At 43.7% G+C, this 18,536-nt stretch overlaps 1 protein-coding gene across 2 annotated transcripts in view; it reads left to right on the top strand.

Moving 5' to 3' along the window:
* Window positions 1–18,536, top strand: part of GSDME (gasdermin E) — a 63,482-nt gene that overhangs the window by 5,902 nt on the left and 39,044 nt on the right. For both annotated transcript variants that reach the window (XM_070264143.1, NM_001081889.1), the window contains exons 2-3: window positions 3,377–3,606; window positions 7,668–7,860. In XM_070264143.1, the coding sequence (XP_070120244.1) occupies window positions 3,396–3,606; window positions 7,668–7,860 (404 nt within the window). In that variant the 5' untranslated portion in view covers window positions 3,377–3,395. The remainder of the gene's footprint in view (window positions 1–3,376; window positions 3,607–7,667; window positions 7,861–18,536) is intronic.

Here is an 18,536-nt window from a genome sequence, read left to right as displayed (position 1 = left end):
TTGCATGCAAGATCCTTATGTGTAGTGTGGTGAGAGATTAGTTAGAGATGAGAGGCTGAGCGTAATCAGTTTTCCTTCTTTGCAGTTCACTGTTTATCAGAAAGGAACTTTTTGAATGTTTTGGAATCACTCCCTTGAATGTTCATTCTATTGTTAATCTACAAGGACAGGGTTAGGTAGCTACACAAGAATCTAAGAAAAGGTAGTTTAGAGAAGAACTAGTGATAGGTAAGACAAATGTTTTCTGATGCCTAGAGGAGATTCATGTTAAAGAAAGTGGATTGAACTAGTTAACATACAGGGTTACTCTCAGCTCTCAAATTCTATGATTTTGTTATCCAAGTGACTGCCAGACACCAGGGTACAAATACAAACAAAACACAGTTCTTACCCATTAGACATTTTAACCTTTGACTGTGGATAGTTGAAAAAAATCTTATTTCTATTTGTGCTTTTTTTTGGAGTAATAATGATTTTATGTGTGTGTGTATGCATATGTATATATTCATGCATATATATCTATTTGGCTGTGTGCAGTTTATGTATTCTGAATTGTTTATAACCTTTACTCATGTTTCTACTACAGTATTTAAAAAACTTGATTTGTTAAAGATTTTTTATATATTAAGTATGCTAGTTCTTTGTTATAAATATTACAAGTATTTTCTCAATTTGCCATTTGCCTTTGTAAAGGCCTTTCTTGGGCCGGCCCTGTGGCCGAGTGGTTAAGTTCATGCACTCCGCTTAGGTGGCCCAGGGTTTCGCTGGTTCGGATCCCTGTCGCGGACATGGCCCCGCTCATCAGGCCACGCTGAGGTGGCGTCCCACATGCCACAACTAGAAGGACCCACAACTAACATATACAACTATGTACTGGGGGGATTTGGGGAGAAAAAGGAAAAAAAAAAAAGATTGACAAGTTGTTAGTTCAGGTGCCCATCTTTAAAAAAAAAAGGCCTTTCTCATCCTACAATTGTACAAATATTTGCCTATTTTTTTACAGTACTTTTATGGTTTCCTTTTTCCTCAAAAACTCCTCTAGCCCATTGAGGATTTGCTGTTGTGTTTGGCATGAGATAGGGATCTGACTGTATTGTTCCCACACCATCGGCCAGTTGTTCTAACACCTTTTATTCAGGAGTCAATGCTTCTTCCACTGAATACAGTACTTTTATATGTTCCGATGTGTCTCTTTCTTCTTTTTCCCTCTGGCTGAAGAATGACTGTGCCTTCATTTCTGGGTTAAAAAGTAACAGCCAGTTACTTCTCATTTATGAATAGGGGAAATCACACAGTGTAGAGAAAAATCGTATTTGACCCTTCAGAGAAGTGGTCATAAGTAAGATACAGGTTGCGGCAGTCAGCGTGTGTATCCAGATACCTGGTGGGATAGTATTTCCTGACCATTCTGATTGGCTGAGGCCCTGTGACTAGTTCTGACAAACTGTGGGTGGACATGATGTTTGTTAGTTTGGAGCCAGAGCATTTTTTTTTTTTAACGTTTTATTAAGATTATGATAGTTTACAGCCTTGTGAAATTTCAGTTGTACATTATTGTCAGTCATGCCGTAGGTGCACCACTTCACCCTCTGTGCCCTCTGCCCCATCCCCCCCTTTCCCCTGGTAACCACCAATCAGTTCTCTTTGTCTATAGGTTTAACTTCCACCTATGAGTGGAGTCATACAGAGTTCGTTTTTTCTCTATCTGGCTTATTTCACTTAACATAATACCCTCAAGGTCCATCCATGTTGTTGTGAATGGGACAATTTTATTCTTTTTTATGGGTGAGTAGTATTCCATTGTATATATATACCATATCTTCTTTATCCAATAATCAGTTGATGGGCACTTAGGTTGCTTCCATGTCTTGGCTATTATAAATAATGCTGCGATGAACATAGGGGTGCATGGGACTTTTGGAATTGCTGATTTCAAGTTTTTTGGATAGATACCCAGTAGTGGGATGGCTGGGTCATATGGTATTTCTATTTTTAATTTTTTGAGAAATCTCCATACTGTTTTCCATAGTGGCTGTACCAGTTTGCATTCCCACCAACAGCGTGTGAGGGTTCATTTTTCTCCACAACCTCTCCAACATTTGTCACTTTTTGTTTTGGTTAGTTTTGCCATTCTAACAGGTGTAAGGTGATTTCTTAGTGTAGTTTTGATTTGCATTTCCCTCATGATTAGTGATGATGAGCATCTTTTCATGTGTCTATTGGCCATCTGTATATCTCCTTTGGAGAAATGTCTGTTCATGTACCCTGCCCATTTTTTGATTGGGTTGTTTGATTTTTTGTTGTTGAGCTGTGTGAGTTCTTTGTATATTATGGAGATTAACCCTTTGTCAGATAAATAACTTGTAAATATTTTTTTCCCAACTAGTGGGTTGTTTTTTTGTTTCAATCCTGTTTTCCTTTGCCTTGAAGAAGCTCTTTAGTCTGATGAAGTCCCATTTCTTTATTCTTCTATTGTTTCCCTCATCTGAGGAGATATGGTGTCCAAAAAGATCCTTTTGATACTGATGTCAAAGAGTGTACTGCCTATATTCTCTTCTAGAAGACTTATTGTTTCAGGTCTAATCTTTAGGTCTTTGATCCATTTTGAGTTTATTTTGCTGAATCGTGAAAAAGAATGGTCAATTTTCATTCTTTTACATGTGGCTTTCCAGTTTTCCCAGCACCATTTGTTGAAGAGACTTTCTTTCCTCCATTGTATGCCCTCAGCTCCTTTGTCAAAGATAAGCTGTCCATAGATGTGTGGTTTTATTTCTGGGCTTTCAATTCTGTTCCATTGATCTGTGCACCTGTTTTTGTACCGGTACCATGCTGTTTTGATTACTGTAGCTTTGTAGTATGTTTTGAAGTCAGGGATTGTGATGCCTGCAGCTTTGTTCTTTTTTCTCAGGATTGCCTTAGCAATTCGGGGTCTTTTGTTGTGGGGCCAGAGCATTTAATTGCTAGTGTGACACTTTCCAGAACTCTCTTTCCTGTTGGATGATGGCTGACAATGTTCCAGATGGTGGCTGCCCCTTCAGTCTGGATCCCTGAATGACTATGATGAGCAAAGCTCTCCTGGCCTCTATTGGGCATGTGGCGTGATGAAGAAATAACATTTATTGTTACAAGCCACTGAGATTTGGAGGTTATCTGTTTCTGAAGCATAACCTAGACTATCCTCAGTTATAGTCTCTTTCAGTATATAAATTTGATTTCCTTGATATCAACTGAACTCAAACTAGAGGCTTTTCTAGGGAGAGGTATTCCTTCACACATATTGATTGATGCTAGGGAGAAATAAGAATAATTTTAGAAAAAAAGCCATGAAATAATGATTTCTTCTTTAATTTGGGGGTAACTTTGTTTTTTTTTTCAGGTAATCTAGAGCTCTCAAAATGTTTGCCAAAGCAACGAGAAGTTTTCTTAGAGAAGTCGATGCTGAAGGTGACCTGATTGCAGTATCAAACTTGAATGACTCTGATAAGTCTCAACTTCTAAGTCTGGTGACCAAAAAAAAGAGATTCTGGTGCTGGCAGAGACCCAAGTACCAGTTTTTATCTGTCACCCTTGGAGACGTACTCACAGAAGCCCAGTGTCTGAGTCCAGGTATGTTTCCTTGGGTATCTTCTACACTTAGTCCCAGGACACAAGGTGATTCTTCTTCTAGACATGTGTTGTCTTGAGTGATTATAAGGAGCTATCTTATAATGAATTCTCCTGTTTATTTGTCTACTGTCTTAAAAACATGTCCTTTCTTAAAATGAACGAGATTCTGTAGGCCTAACGTGAAAAGTTATAGCTTAATCTTTAAAAATTAATATTGCAGTTTTTGGTCTAAAAGTAAGACATGCCCATCGTAGGTGTTGTGTCCAGTCAGCGTAAGTGGGATGGATCTGGTACGCAAAATTTGGTTTGGTGTTGAGGTTGGTCAGGCCATGTATCCATCAGGGGGTTGTGAAAAGTTGTATTTACTCACATAGTGAAGCTTTCTGGGGAGAGCAGGGTAGGTTCCCACCCTGGTCCAAAAATTAGCTAGAGAGAAGGAGGGGTAAGGAGATGGGTTTAGTTTTTACTGTGTTTAGGAGGTGGGGTGAGCATCATTCTGCAATGTGGGTTGGGGCCTGCGAGGTTTGAACTTCCTGCCGGTACCAATGGAGGGAGCACTTGAGCTTTCTTACCAGCTTACTCAGATGTCTCACAGGGAAGAGGAAGTGGTGGGCTTGAAAGCTGTCAGCAGTCAAACATCAAAAATGGAGTTAGACTCATTCTTACAGAAGAATATTTATAAAATATAGAAAGGCATGAAGAAAATAAATCAACAAAAATTCCACCATCAAGTGTTCCTGTTAATACTGGGATTATGGTCTTTTTTTTTCTCTGCATCAGGTTTTTTTAAAAACAAAATTTGAAAAATCTATATATAATTTTTATATATTCCTTTTTTTTTTTATTTACCCTTATCTAAGTTTTTCTTCATAGGTTTAAATATTTTTTAATACTGTTTTCAACAAACACATAATATTCCTTTGCATGTATGCACCTTAATTTGCTTAACCATTTCAATGTAGTGCATAATAATTAAGGCTACAATGAGCATTTTTGTCTGAATTTTTATTGTTGTTTTTGTTTTTCCTTTAAGCAATTGCCTCAGCATAGATTCTTAAAGATAGTAACACTGGACCAGAGGTTGGGAACTTTTTGAAGACTTTTGGTACTCATTACTACACTACTTTTTGGAACATGGTGATATATGAAAGCATCGTCAGCTCTTAATTATTGGGCTAAATGATGTCTGAGTCCTCTTTCAGCTCTAAAGCTCTCTAATTTAGTGACTACATCTTTATTAAAGAGGAAAAGAGAGAGAGGAGATAACTTGAGTTGCCAAGTAATCTCTAAACTTTCTTCCAGATCAGCATTCAAGCCTGTGCTTTCTTCAGCCGGGCTCATTGTCAGAGCTGTTAAGCAATGTGCAAATGAGTTGATATCAATTTTATTTCATTTTTTCCCCCCTGGATTTCTGGTAGAACTTCTATGGAGTTGTGAAATAATTAAATATGAGCAGGGGCAAGAGAAAAAAATTCACAGAATAGACCATGGAACCCTGACTAGCTGGAATTTCACTGCTCTGTGCTGTTGAAGTGCCTGTTTTGTGGTGTCCTGAAAGATCATGAAGATGTGCGTTAGGTGGGTGAGGCCAGTTGTAGTCACTGCAGATGGAGAAGTCCCAAATATGCTCCTCATCTGAGGCCAGGGCTCACCCCTGGTTCTGTGTCCCGCTGGTGTGAGGGCTGTGATAAGACGTGTCCTCTACTTTGTCTGCTGAGCAGACTCAGGATGCTTCACTTTTGTTAATTTTTTTGCCATTTGCAACAACGCGGGAGCGTCTGTGTTGCCCAGGGCTGTGAAGGTTGGAGGGTGACTTGGTGGTTGGCAGTCCCAGTGACAGCCTGCTGGTTTCCTCACTTTCTCCCTTCCACCAGCAGCAGTTCATGATGCAAAAGTGTACACAAATGACATCTTTTTTGGAGGTGTGTCTAAAGTGGCTTTTTGTAATATGCAAACAGTCTTGATTGTCTCCCCCTGCTATGGGGTCCATCCAGTCTTGGGGACAGAGTTTCCAGGAGTGGTAATGAGCCTCATCAAGAAGAGAACTGTGACCTGAAGATAGAATTTCTGTCTGTAGCACTTTGTACAACCTAGGACTGTCCTGTTTATCAGAAAATGCCGTTGCTCTGGCCTAAACCCAGTGGGTAGATGGAGCACTTGCTGTGTGCCAGGCTCTGTATTACACACTGTACATACATCAGCTTGTAACAGAACCCATAAGGTAGGTATTATTAATTATCTCCAAATTACATATGACAAGCCTGAGGTTCAGGAAGATGAATGTTAGGTAAGTTCTCCCTGCTAGGAATATTAGGGTAGTGATAAAATCTTGAGCTCTTAACACCTGCTCTATGCCGTTTCCCAAAGCGTTTCCCACAGTGCTTGTATTCCACGAGATGTGACAGGAAAAGGCTTTGAATTGGGGGCATTTTCACAGCCTTCTTATTTTTGGTGGTGGTGGTAGAAATGATTCCCTACTTTGTAAATTGCAAAAATAACGATTGGTGATTAGTTCTTGCTAACCCCCCTTTTTTTTATTAAGATTATGATAGTTTACAACCTTGTGAGATTTCAGTTGTACATTATTGTTAGTCATGTTGTGGGTTTGCTAACCCTTTTTGAAGAATGGGTTTTCTAGACTGGAGTGAAAGAAATACAGGTGTTAGGAGCAGTGAATGGATGGAAAGAAGCCTTTCAGACTTGACAGGGTGTTGAATCCTTTAGGAAGTACAACCAGGAACCCAGGAGGGCCTTGGGTGAGGGAAATGGAAAAGGCCAAGTGTGAAGTTCCTAAGAGACTAAAGGTAGATGGTATGATGATGACTGAGACTATTTTTATGGTGGTATTTGGTTGGATTAAAAATGAGAACCCGTGGCTGAGTGGTTAAGTTCATGTGCTTTGCTTTGGCAGCCCAGGGTTTTGCTGGTTCAAATCCTGGGTGCAGACATGGCACTGCTCATCAAGCCATGCTGAGGCGGCGTCCCACATGCTACAACTAGGAGGACCCACAACTAAAAATACACAACTGTGTACCTGGGGGCTTTGAGTAGAAAAAGGAAAAATAAAAAATCTTTTAAAAAAAATGAGAACAGTAAGAATCTGGAGACATGAGAAATTTGGCAGTTCAGGTATGAGATCGTCAGATATTTATCTTTAGTGTCAGCTACAAAGGGCAGATCTGGAAGACAATCTGATAGCAATCACCTGGATATGACCAGATGAGGAACATGGTAATTCCCAGGGGACTTGATTGAAGCTGGGACACCAGGTAGGTGGTGGCATCTTCCATAGTGTCTGGGAAGACAGGAAAGAAGAATAGAGAGTCTGGAGCTTGTGTGTTCCAGGATCGAGCTTGAGGGAGGGAGGAAGGGCCTGCCCACTGACTATCAGGAAGATAGAGCTAAGGAATTGCATGATAAGGAGTTGAATAACTGGGTAGAGGTCAGGTAGAAACAGATAAGTATGGGAAGGGAATTCTTTGCATGGAGGTGGTAATGATTGCCGGGGAAATGTTCTCTAAGACTGGTGGGTGGGAAGGGAAGATGCCTAAGGACAGGTCCAGATGGCCAACCTGCCAGATACCAAGGCAGGTCACTCCAATGAGCATCCTGAGCAGGAGCTGCTATTTTCTTTCTGCTTAGGTGTCATCCTTGCCTGTTCCCTTTACTATCTTCATCCTGGAAAAGTGGACATTTAAAATATTCTATTTCTTCACCTGGATAGTAGTTAAATAGATGTTTGCTTTAAAATTATTTGATAAACTCTACAGATACTTTTTGTGCACTTGTCTATATGTATAGATTGGAATTGAAAGACGAGAAAACAAAAAAGCACCCAGTAGAGCCTGTGACCACCCGTTCACGCCATGTTCTCAGTCAGCACCCAGTACGCTGGCGCCATTCTCCTTTGCGCACACGCACAGCATGGCTGCCAGCTTTCCAGTCTAAGTGCAAACCTCATGTTTCCCATGGGTCTCCACAGGCTGAGGAAGCTAGGTGACCTAAGGCACAGATATAGCCGTGCCATCATCAGATTCCTTTGCATGTCTCGTTCCCTTCAGTGGTCGTGGAGTCGGACTTTGTGAAATACGAGGGCAAGTTTGAAAACCATGTGAGTGGGACCATTGAGACGGCACTGGGGAAGGTCAAGCTGAACTTTGGAGACAAAGGCCTCAGGGAGAGCCAGTCTTCGTTTGGAACCCTGAGGAAGCAGGAGGTGGACTTGCAGCAGCTCATCAGAGATTCCGTGGAGAGGTAATGAGAATTCTGTTTGGCATTTTGGATTTTGACACATCTCACATTTAAAGGTCGTTCGGTTGGAGCTTTGTTAAAATGGTGACAGCTGGGAACTTGGCCAGTCAACAAACATTATTGAATGCCTGTTGTGGTGAAATTTTACGAGGAGGTTATCCTTTAGTCTGGAGTTTCTTGACTGTTCTTAGCCTGCGGGTGGAGACTTGGGAAGCACTTGAAAAGGATGTTACTTCAGGCAAATATGTACTTTTCCCCAATCTTATGATTTATAAAATGCCAACAGTGAGAATGCTCTCTCCTAGATTTATGAATACCAATATCAGAAGTAGGAAAATCAAAAGCCCTGCTGACTCTTAATCATTTTCTGATTAGGAGAAGAGAGCAAGTGAGGGGCTTCAGGCGAAGAGCTGGTTTCCAACTTGGAAGTCTTGAAGAAAACCCCACATTTATTCATTGTTTAGCTTTCAGTAAAGACATTTTGCCTGAGTATAATTCCTCATTATTTTTACCTTATGTCTATTCATCATTCAATAAATAATTTTGTTGAGTGCCTACTGTGTACCATGTACTGTTCTACATGCTGGGGATGCTACAGTGAACAAAATGTCAACATTTCTGGCCTATATTCTAGTGTGGAGAGACACAAAATGTACAATTAAGTAACATGTGTGATAAGTTTATGGGGATCGATGGAATGGAGAAAAATGTAGCAGAGAAGGGGGATAGGGCATGCCAAGAATGGAGACGATAATTTGAAAAAGTGGCCAGAGAAGGCATCCTGGAGAAGTTGGCATGGGAGCAAAGACTTGAAGTTGGCGAGGGAGTGAGGATAGGGGTATGCTGGGCAAGAGTGTTGGAGGCAGAGGTTAGTGTGGCTGGAGCTGAGTAAGCTAGGCAAGAGGAGGTTGCATCAGAGGGGCCAAAAGGAGTGAGTGACAGGTCCTGTTGGACCTTGTAGGCCATGGGAAAGACTTTTACTCTTACTTGGAGAGAAGTGGGAAGCCACCAGAAGACTTTGAGCAGGGAAGAGCATGATCTGACTTATGTTTTTAGAAGGATCCTTCTGGCTGCTGGGTTGAGAAGAGATTGGGTTGGTGGAAGCAGGGGCAATTGAGAGATTATTGCAATAATCCTGACAAGAGATGATATTTCAGTTTGTATAGTAACGTGCATTTTCATGTGTAATTATATCACCCTCTTTCTTTTAAAACAGAAAATGCAAATCCAAATCAATTGAGAGAAAACTCATTTGTGTTTAAGTATGGGTAGCTTATCTCCTCTTTTCCAACGTTCTTAGGATTATATAAAATACAAAATACAGTTGCTTATCAAACAAAATTGTTAAAAAAATGAATGAGTGAAAAATATAAAACTCACGTATCAAGCATTGGTGGACAGATTTTGTATAAACATTGAGGATGCGTGGGCAACTGCAGTCTGCAAAACCCATTCACCTCTCCACTCAGCTCTGACGCTTAATGGACTTGAAAGACCGTGGCTGTTATTTGACTCTTGCTTCCTGGCACTTTCTTGGCCTCTTGGACTCCAGGACTCCACTGAGTCAGGACTCTGGCAGGAACTCCCTTTTGGTCAGAGAACTTTAAGCTCTCTCTGGTGGCAGCAGGTGGAAGGGATAGCCGCCTCTTTCTCTGAGAGTCATGGTCTTAATTTCCCTCTCTCTAGTGCTTTTCTTCTTTGCTAGAGAGGCATTTTCCTTCTCTACTGCAATGCTTGGGACGTATTCAAAAAATATTTGTTGTTTATCTGAAAATAAAATTTAACTGGCCGTCCTGCATTTTTATTTGCTAAGTCTGACAAATAAGGAGGAAGAGGGACGGGAGGGCTGGGAGTGTCCAAGGGCCTCTGTTCCCTCAGTCTTCACACAGCCCTATTTCGCAGTCTTGTTATTTCTATTTCAAGAACCACAATTTGGCAATGCTCTATAATCACATTTCTCAATATAGGTTTTTCAAACACTCTTCGTGATTCAGGTGTAGAAGCTAGTGCCAACAGGAAGCATATGGGGAAAAGTCAGCGAGTAGAGACGGGAGAAGATAGTCTGAAGAGAGAGAAGCTTAGGCTGCAGTTATAAGTGGGGAGACAGGGAGAGAGGGAGAGGAAGGAAGCCAGCGTCTGCTGAGTACCTACTATGTGTCAGGCACTTTATAGACATCAGCTCATTTCCTCTGCGCGGCCATCTCCTTTCACATTTGAGCATCTAAGGCTCAGCAAGGAGAAGTGACTCGTTCTCAGTCCAAGAGCTCAATCTGGGTGCCGGAGCTGTGATTCAACAGTGTATTTTCTGGTGCCAAAGCTCCCGTTCTTTCCTCTAAATCATTCTTGAAGCGACTGTGAAGCAAAGAAGCTGGCTGAGATACAAGTAGTTAAAATTATAGAACAGAATGTAAAGGCAGAGCGTGACTGTGGGTCCCCAGCGAGGGTATTGGGGAGTGCACAGTGGGCTAGGCGCTCTCCTGAGCAAGCGCATGTGAACAGCTAGGTCTGTCCGCTTGGAGGCGCCCGCACTTGGGGATGAGATCACCTTGGGAGGGTATTCAGAAATCCTGTTCATTGTAGAGGTGCTGGGGAAGGGACGGCCAGGCTTGGGGCAAGAGGGGTATCAGGAACATGACAAAGAACAAATTTAAAGTCTAGAAATGGAAGATGTATCTTGTCCCAGAGCCATCTCTTTCTTGTTCTGTTGCTAAGAGGTAAAGGTGAGCTGCAGGGGAGGGGAGGGAAGACTCAGCCATGGGATGGAGCTCATGTAAAGCTAGCATTCTTGTTGCCTCACTCCGGAGTGATAAATTCTTACCTACCTCGTCTGCCTGTCTTTGGACTCCCACAGCATCATTAGAGTGATAAGATACTGTCTGATACACATGTGGCCTTGGGAGTGGTAATTAGTAATGCTTAAGTCCTGTACTTTTTTGAGGGCTTATTTGCAGTCAGTCATTTTTATTTCAGGTCATTTAGATAAGTTGCCATCTGTATACAGGTTATTTTAGCCTTCAGAGTATTACCTTTATTATCCATGAGATGTGTAGATAACATTTATCTAGCATTCTTGGGCATGAAGGCATGCCACAGGAGTAGACCTTCCAGAACCCTGGAGCTGACCCCTGTGAATGAGAGCTCTATGTTTTTCGTGAAACATTCTTGATGGAAACCATGTTAAGATATATCACGTACTTCTCTTCTTCTTCTTCTTCTTTTTTTTAATGGAGAATAAGATGTTTATTGAGACCTTTTTGTAATGACTCAGATTCATGTTTTATTCTTAAGATCCATTATCATTTTGTAATAAACTCTTTAGTTTTTCTGCCTTGTCTTCCATCGTCTGCTGCCGTTTGTCACTGCCATGAGTATAACCGCCACACCCCACCCAATCTCTGCCACTCATGTTTGCTTCTAATCGCCCAGGGGTGGGGAAGTTTATTCCCGGTCAATAGCTTCTGTAGACTTGGTATGTCACTTCTGCCCCTGGCCTCAGTTTCCTTAGCTTAGCTGAAATAGTTGGACTAGATGATTTTCGAGGGTTTTCTGCTGACTAACTGTCAGAAGTGAGTGGACTCGGAGTGCACACATGGGCCCCTTCGCTTGAGTTCAGGGCCTTGGTTTCAGATGATTTCCAGAGATGGCACCATTTTGTGCTTTCCTGGCTATTTAGGAGTTGAGGTGGTTGTTACCATACAGGCAGATCCCACTCATTCTCTGTCATATTGTAAAGCACATTTTGGTAAAACATTACGTTTTTCTATGAATACATGATAATTAGAAGTTTGGTTCTTCATTAAGAGTTCCAACTTATAAATTATATGAAACTAATAGATCATGCAGGCAATGGTATGGCAATGATAAAGCTTCATAATTATTTAAAATATTTTAAAATTACACCTAAAGTCTTAGTATATCTAAATACTTCCAAATTCCACAAGTTTTATGCACAAGAAACACTTTCAAATGCTACTCTTTGTTATGGCCCCCATTTGACCTCTCTAAAGTTACTGCAGTAGCTCTCGTGAGTACTCTTTCAGTGTGCCAGCAACTCCTACTTTATTTAGGAGTTGTTTGAGGGGAGGGATTTTGAGGGCCCATGTCTGTCTTTTTTTTTTTTTAATTGCTTTTCTCCCCAAATCCCCCCAGTACATAGCTGTATATTTTAGTTGTGGGTCCTTCTAGTTGTGGCATGTGGGATGCCGCCTCAACGTGGCCTGATGAGCGGTGGGTGCGATGTCCGCACCAGGGATCCAAATTAGTGAAACCCTGGGCCGCCACAGTGGAGCATGCAAACCTAACCACTGGGCCACGGGGCTGGCCCCCATGTCTTTCTTAAAAATGCCATGCAGCAAAGTTGGCTGGTCTTCTTTTCTACTTAATAAATTTCCCTGTGGCCAGGAGAGGGTTTGAAAATCATTCCATTTGTCTTTGTGCTTGACTCAGTGCTGGCATCATTACTTTTAACATATGGAGTTTGTGCCCAACAATTTAAAGACCTCTGGCCACATGTACTTGGAGAACAAGAGTGTCCTGAATCTGGTCCTTTTGTTTATTCTCTTTTCTTTGTGTCTCCTTCAGGGGCTGCCTTTAGGTAGTCAAAACAGACGAGGTGAAGGCATCCCGCAGTGTGAGGTGGCAGCGGCCAGCCCCACCTCTTCATGCTCTGCTCTTGGTGCGGGAAGGTGAGAGTAATTTTAGGCTGGTTGCAGAGTGGTAAATTTCAGCCTCATTTTTCAAAATGGAAAAAATTAGTTGTGGAAACATAGAAGTATAAAGAATAATATAACAAACACTAATATACCACCTCTCCTGACTCCTGGCTTGAAAAAGATCTTTTTCTTTAAACCAAGACATAGGAGCCATCTCTTTCTGCCTTCACTGCCTGAGACTTCATTAATAAAGTGGGATTAGTGTTCCCAAGGAGTTTCTGTGAGAATTAATTGAGAGAATATAAAGGAAGCATGACACATGGCAAGCTATTAATTGTAGCTATTAGTGTGACCACTTCCATAATTATTGCTGTTATTACTAGCCACAAATAGAGCCTGGCTACAAAGGCTGGGGAAGGTCAGAGCTATTGGAAGGAAAGGTATGACTCAGCATTTGGTGACTGGCAGGGAGATGCAGAGTTTCAGAAGAGAAATGAAGGTCCTAGGAGTTTCTGATGTAGCATTCTGAGGCTCAGGTCCTGGAGCCCCGGCCCCCCACCCCCGGCAGGAGGCAGGCGGTGCATCGTCTCCGTGGGGAGCCTCGCTGGGCCTTGCTGGGGGAAGGACTAACTTCGGGGAAAGTTGGAGAGGCTCTGGTTCCCGCATGGAGCAGCAGCCTGGCTTCTCCCAAAATAAGTGTGGACTCAGACACGTGGCTGGGCCACAGAAAAGTCTAGAAAGCATGCAGACCGATCTCTCAGAATGTTTTGTTTGTTACAGGAGATGCTGATTTAATTCTTGAATAAAGATGTATGAAGCCCTTGAACATATCAGTAAGCTGTTAACGGGCCTCGTCTGTCGTCAGATTCTTTGTGGGAAGAACAGCAGTGAAGCTCTCAAGCCTCCACTAAGTCCACTCTTTTTAAAAGATGTCTTTCTTGAGACCCTCAGGACACACCCATCTCTGTCCTGTCTGAAAGTCAGTTGATTTATTGCCGTTTTTTCCCAAACTATTCTGTCTCCTGGTTTTGGTTTTAGCTTGTAGGATTGGGAGCTTCTGGAAGCTTGTTTGACCTTCTCTGACCTTCTGTTGCTTTTATCTACAGTGTAACATGGCCAACTGATAACCCCTCATGTGGGAAGGCAGGGCATTCCAGGGATTTTTTTCCAATATTTGATCCCGGGAGTGGTTTTTGTCTTTTTACAGAAATCATCCTGTCCTATGAGCTCTCCTTTGAAAGGCTACTTCACTCTTTTTGGAACTAGGTAGGCTGTAACCCCTAAGGAGAGGCATTCAAGTACTGGTTTCTTCTAAGATTGATAGACAGTATCGTATTTCATCAAATCCAAGATTTCATCCATTGTAAGATGTACCACTAAGAAAGAACACTGCCAGTTAAACCACATCACCCATCAATTTTAAAACATCCTGATTTCAGAGATGTTAAGATGTGAAAAAAGTGCATATTAAAATTGATGAGATGTGGTATACAAATTGGGTTGCCTGGAATGAGTTAGAATGGAATTCTAACTCCTGTTAGAATTCAGGTGAGCAGACGTTTATTTCACCTGGGCTTTTCACAGTGTCTGACACCTGGACTGTCCCTGTCGCTGAACTCCTCGTCTTCTCTCTAAACCCGCCTCTCTGTGACTCCCTCTGAGGTGCTGGTTGGTAAGGCCTAAGTCCCGTTGTCTCAGCCAGAAATCTGAGAATTGATGTGGCTCCTTCCTCGCCATCTCTCCTATTCCTCGTCTCTCTCTAGTTTATTCTACCTCTTAAATATCTGTCTTACCTGTCCCCATTGCCCCAGCCTCACAGCCTTGTCCCTGGTGCAGGCTCCACCATCTCTTACCTGGATGTCTGAGGAGTCTCCCAGCTTGTTCTCCTGCACCCAGTCTCACCCTTTCGAGTTGGTTCTCTACACGGCGGACAATCAGATCACGTCACTATCTGGCTTATGCCCTTCTCTGCTCTTCACTGTTGTAGGATGATGTCCACACCTCCCTCTGGTTGACGAGGCCCAGCTTTGGCTCTTGAGCCTCATTTCTCACCATTGTCCCCTCATACCCTCCTCTCCTCATACTCTCCAGGCCAGTGCCCTGAATTTTTTTCAGTTCCGGGGATTAACGCCCCAGGCTCTTTCTCACCTCCAAACCTTGTCTGAAGGCTCCTTCACTCCTGTCCACACAGACTCCCTCCCTCCGCTTCACCTGGCCAATTCCTCACGTGAGCCCCCACTTCCCTCGGCAGCCACATCACCCCACGACTCCCATATTAGGACAGCAGGCATGTTGTGTGTTAATGCATGTTGTAACTTTCTGATTCCATGTCTGTGTCCCTCCTGGAATGTCCCCTTTTGTTCACCTTTGGTCCTGCACAGTGCTCGCAGCCTACTAAGCACTGTTTGGTTGGAAGAATAATTGGTTCATCTTCATTTTGCATCTGAGGAGCCTGAAATGAAGAATCTGATTAGTTTGCCTGGACTCAGGATTTAAGCCAGGGCCACAAAACACATGATTTTTCCAGTCCAGCTGCTGATGCACAGAGCTTGGAAAGAGAAAAATGTCCCAAGGGTGACTCTGAATTCCCCTCTCTGCATCAGCTTCAGTTGGTCTATCATCTTTCAGATCTGCTGCATCTCATCAACTTCTGGCAGTTAATTAATAACTCCATCTGAAAGGTCGAACGTCTGTAATTGCTCAGTCATTTTTCTCCTCCTTCTCTCCCTAGTTGTATGTGAGTGAGATAAGGTATTATATAGACTATAACATGAACAGAGGTGGGGCAGTCACAGTGTGGGGTGGCCGGTCACTTTGGTAATAATGTGTAGTTAGCATTGTGCTCCAATTTTGATTTTTTTCAGGCCTTTTACAATCCGGAAGTCACAGCCATGTGAGAGAGATTGTGGCTTTTCTCGCTATAGTGAAGTGGAGGCCCCAGGGCACAGTAGTTCAGGTTTCTAGATTTCCCTGGCTCTGGATCTGGGTTGTGCATCTCCAGTGTGTGGGAAGTTTCTCTGATGGTTGAAATGGAGACTCTTGGTTGGTGCTGAGGAGCCAGCCTGTGGGTGGCTGCTTCGGTTTCTGAGAGAATCCACAGCTAGTCTCTGGGAAGCTTTCACAGGAGGATTGAGCAGAAAGGCTGCTTGTTCATTAACAAGCATGTATTAAGTACCTTCTGTATGCAGTGTCCTGAGGAGGTCCAGGAGGGAGAGGGAAGACAGACACAGGGCTCAGGGTTGGACATGCTCAGCTGTGTTCTCATTCTGGCCATTATTAGCCGTGTGCCTTTGGGTCAGTGGCTTATGAGCTCTCGCTACTTCTTGTCCCTCTGTAAAATAAGGGTGACAATAACTTCATGAAACAGTTAGGTGTCTTTAGTTGCAAAGAACATCTGTTAATACCTCACATAAGGAAACATCCTGAGGGAGGGAGGCGTCATCACCCTGAACCAGTGGTTTCTGGTGGATGGTTAATTCAGTGGCTCTGTGGAGCCCCCTTGTGGCAGCCTCCATGCATTGCTTCTCCCAGCAGCCTATTTCTCTTCTTGGTCCCCAAATGGCCGCATTGCAGACAACAAGGTCCAGAGGCACTCTTCCTTGTTCCTCTTTTTAAGAGAGAAGAATCTTCCTGAGAACCCCCAATAGACTTTTCCTCAAGTCTCAATGGCCAGAACTGCCACAGATGGCCCATCCTACTGCAATCCCTGCTGAGAACACTGGAGTTACCCAAATTGGCTGAGAGATTCATCTGTGGGGCTGGGCCCACCCCCCCTCCATCTTCTAGGACCAGGCATCCACACCTGAACAGAATTGGGGTAGGCAGCTAGTGGTCACCACAGGCCGGAGCTGTCAGTCAGAGCCTTCCAGGCCGACGGTGCTCAGTGCAGTGCCTGTACAAACACAACAGGCACCACTGAAGGGCCACTTCCCTCCCTTCCCTCTCCAGGAGCGTGCCCATGGGAAAAGGGGGAGAGGCATGTCCCCCTGGAGGAGTGAACAGGAGGAAAGCAGCAATGGCATGTACATTTCAGGATTTTAGGAGGTGGTTACCGAAATGGAACTCTCGTCACGGCCTTGGCTGGGGGTTTTGCCATGTCTGTAGACTGGAAGAGGTTGGCTATCAAAAGAGAAGCAGACTTTGCTGTTTAATGAAATGTCAGAAGAGCAAAGCCAAGTTTACAAGCAGCATGCATGCCTCTAATCTAAACAGCCTTTCTAATTTTCCCACTGTACAGCTGGCCTGTGAACACACACTTCTCCTTTCACTATAGTGTTAGCCAATAATCAAAACCCTTTGGGAGAAATACTTAAATTACTAAGGCCTTAATCATTGGATTGGTATATATCTGCGTTTCTGTGGTTGGTAATTCTTGCTTAATACTCTTGCAAGAGCAGGCCGGGCGCCATCTTTGGACTCTCTTGAGCATCTCGATCTCTGTTCCTGGGGAGACGTTGGAACTGGCACTTGCAGTCCTGCACTGTTTCTTCAGGCTGTGTTTGCACCCTCTGCCTCTTGCTCTCAGTTTTTCAAGGAGTGTAGTAGAGGAGATCAGGCACATTCAGGGTGGGTGGACTTGGACTAGAGTAGTGTGGCAGAAGGAGCACTGGTCCAAGAGTTAGAAGATGTGTGCTGATTTTGACTCTGCCACTAATATACCATGTGATTCAGGCAAATCTGTTACTTCTGAGGGGCGTGGTCTCTGTTTCAGAGCGCAGATGTTGGATTAGGTCAGGTGATGGGGACCACCTGCCTCCCAGGCCCCTGAAGGCACTGCGAATCAGTCAGAGCCTTCTTGCTCCTCACTGTCTCCCGGCCTAGACTCAGTCTTAGAATCCTTTTCCCTATAGGTAGGCAGTGATCGCTGACAGATCTATCACAGGTGATACTCAAGATGAAACTGGTTTTCCACCCCAGAATTAGGAATTCCTGGGGCCCTTGTAGATTTATAATTTCCCCACAGCAGACTGGGTCAAAGCTGATGGCTCCTACTCAAGGGCTGTTACACAGGAGGATCGTGGCAGCAGTGTCTGCCTTGGTTTTGTTCACGGAGGAATCCCCAGCATCTAGCTCCGTGCCTGGAACGTAACAGGACTCAGTTATCTGGGGGTTGAATGAATGAATTCTGGGTGGTGATCTGCATGAGAAAGCATGCCCTCCCTAGCTGGGACTGCATTTATGCTTTGGAAAAGAAAGCTACTTCCCTCTTTCTTTTGGATGTTGTTGGAGTTTTAAAAGTCTTCTCTGGGTTTCTTCTCTGTGAAGTTGCGTTTTGGCTTTTAAAGCCTTAGAAGTAGAGAGGATGGAAATTAAAGCTTCAGCCTAGGAGAGGAGGCAGCTTTATTAGGCTGAGCCTGGGGGCTTTTACGTGCTTTTGGAGAAGAGCCTGTCTTCCTGCTTGCTGCCCTGGCCCACAGCCTGGTCCTCAGCAGCCGAGCTGGGCTCTGAGCCATCTTCCCAACCGCCATCCCTGCCTACTGCCTCCCAGCAGCTCCAACCTGGTCTCCTCTCCCAGCCAGCTCCTGTCCTGTGTCTGTACAGCCATTTTCTTAATTGCTTTGAGGGTCCACTCCCCGGCTGAGCGCTCACTTCATGAAGCACCCTGAAAATTGTGGCCAGGTCTTTGACCAGCTTAGAAAGGGATCTTTTTTTTTTTTAAAAGATTTTTTTAACTTTTTTTTTTTCCTTTTTCTCCCCAAAGCCCCCCAGTACATAGTTGTATATTCTTCGTTGTGGGTCCTTCTAGTTGTGGCATGTGGGGCGCTGCCTCAGCGTGGTTTGATGAGCAGTGCCATGTCCGCGCCCAGGATTCGAACCAACGAAACACTGGGCCGCCTGCAGCAGAGCCTGCGAACTTAACCACTCAGCCACGGGGCCAGCCCCTAGAAAGGGATCTTGATTTGGTTTCCCAGCCAATAGTAGAAGAAAAGAAACATTTGTAACAGTAGAAGAAAAGAAAATAACTAGAAGTTTGTGCCTTTTGATCCCTTCACCTATTTTGCCCACATCTCAGCCCCCTACCCCCTG

The sequence above is a fragment of the Equus caballus genome, chromosome 4 (assembly GCF_041296265.1).
Source record: "Equus caballus isolate H_3958 breed thoroughbred chromosome 4, TB-T2T, whole genome shotgun sequence".
Taxonomy (NCBI): Eukaryota; Metazoa; Chordata; class Mammalia; order Perissodactyla; family Equidae; genus Equus; species Equus caballus.
The sequence above is the reverse complement of the archived record's forward strand: the minus strand, read 5'-3'. Positions and strand labels throughout refer to the sequence as shown.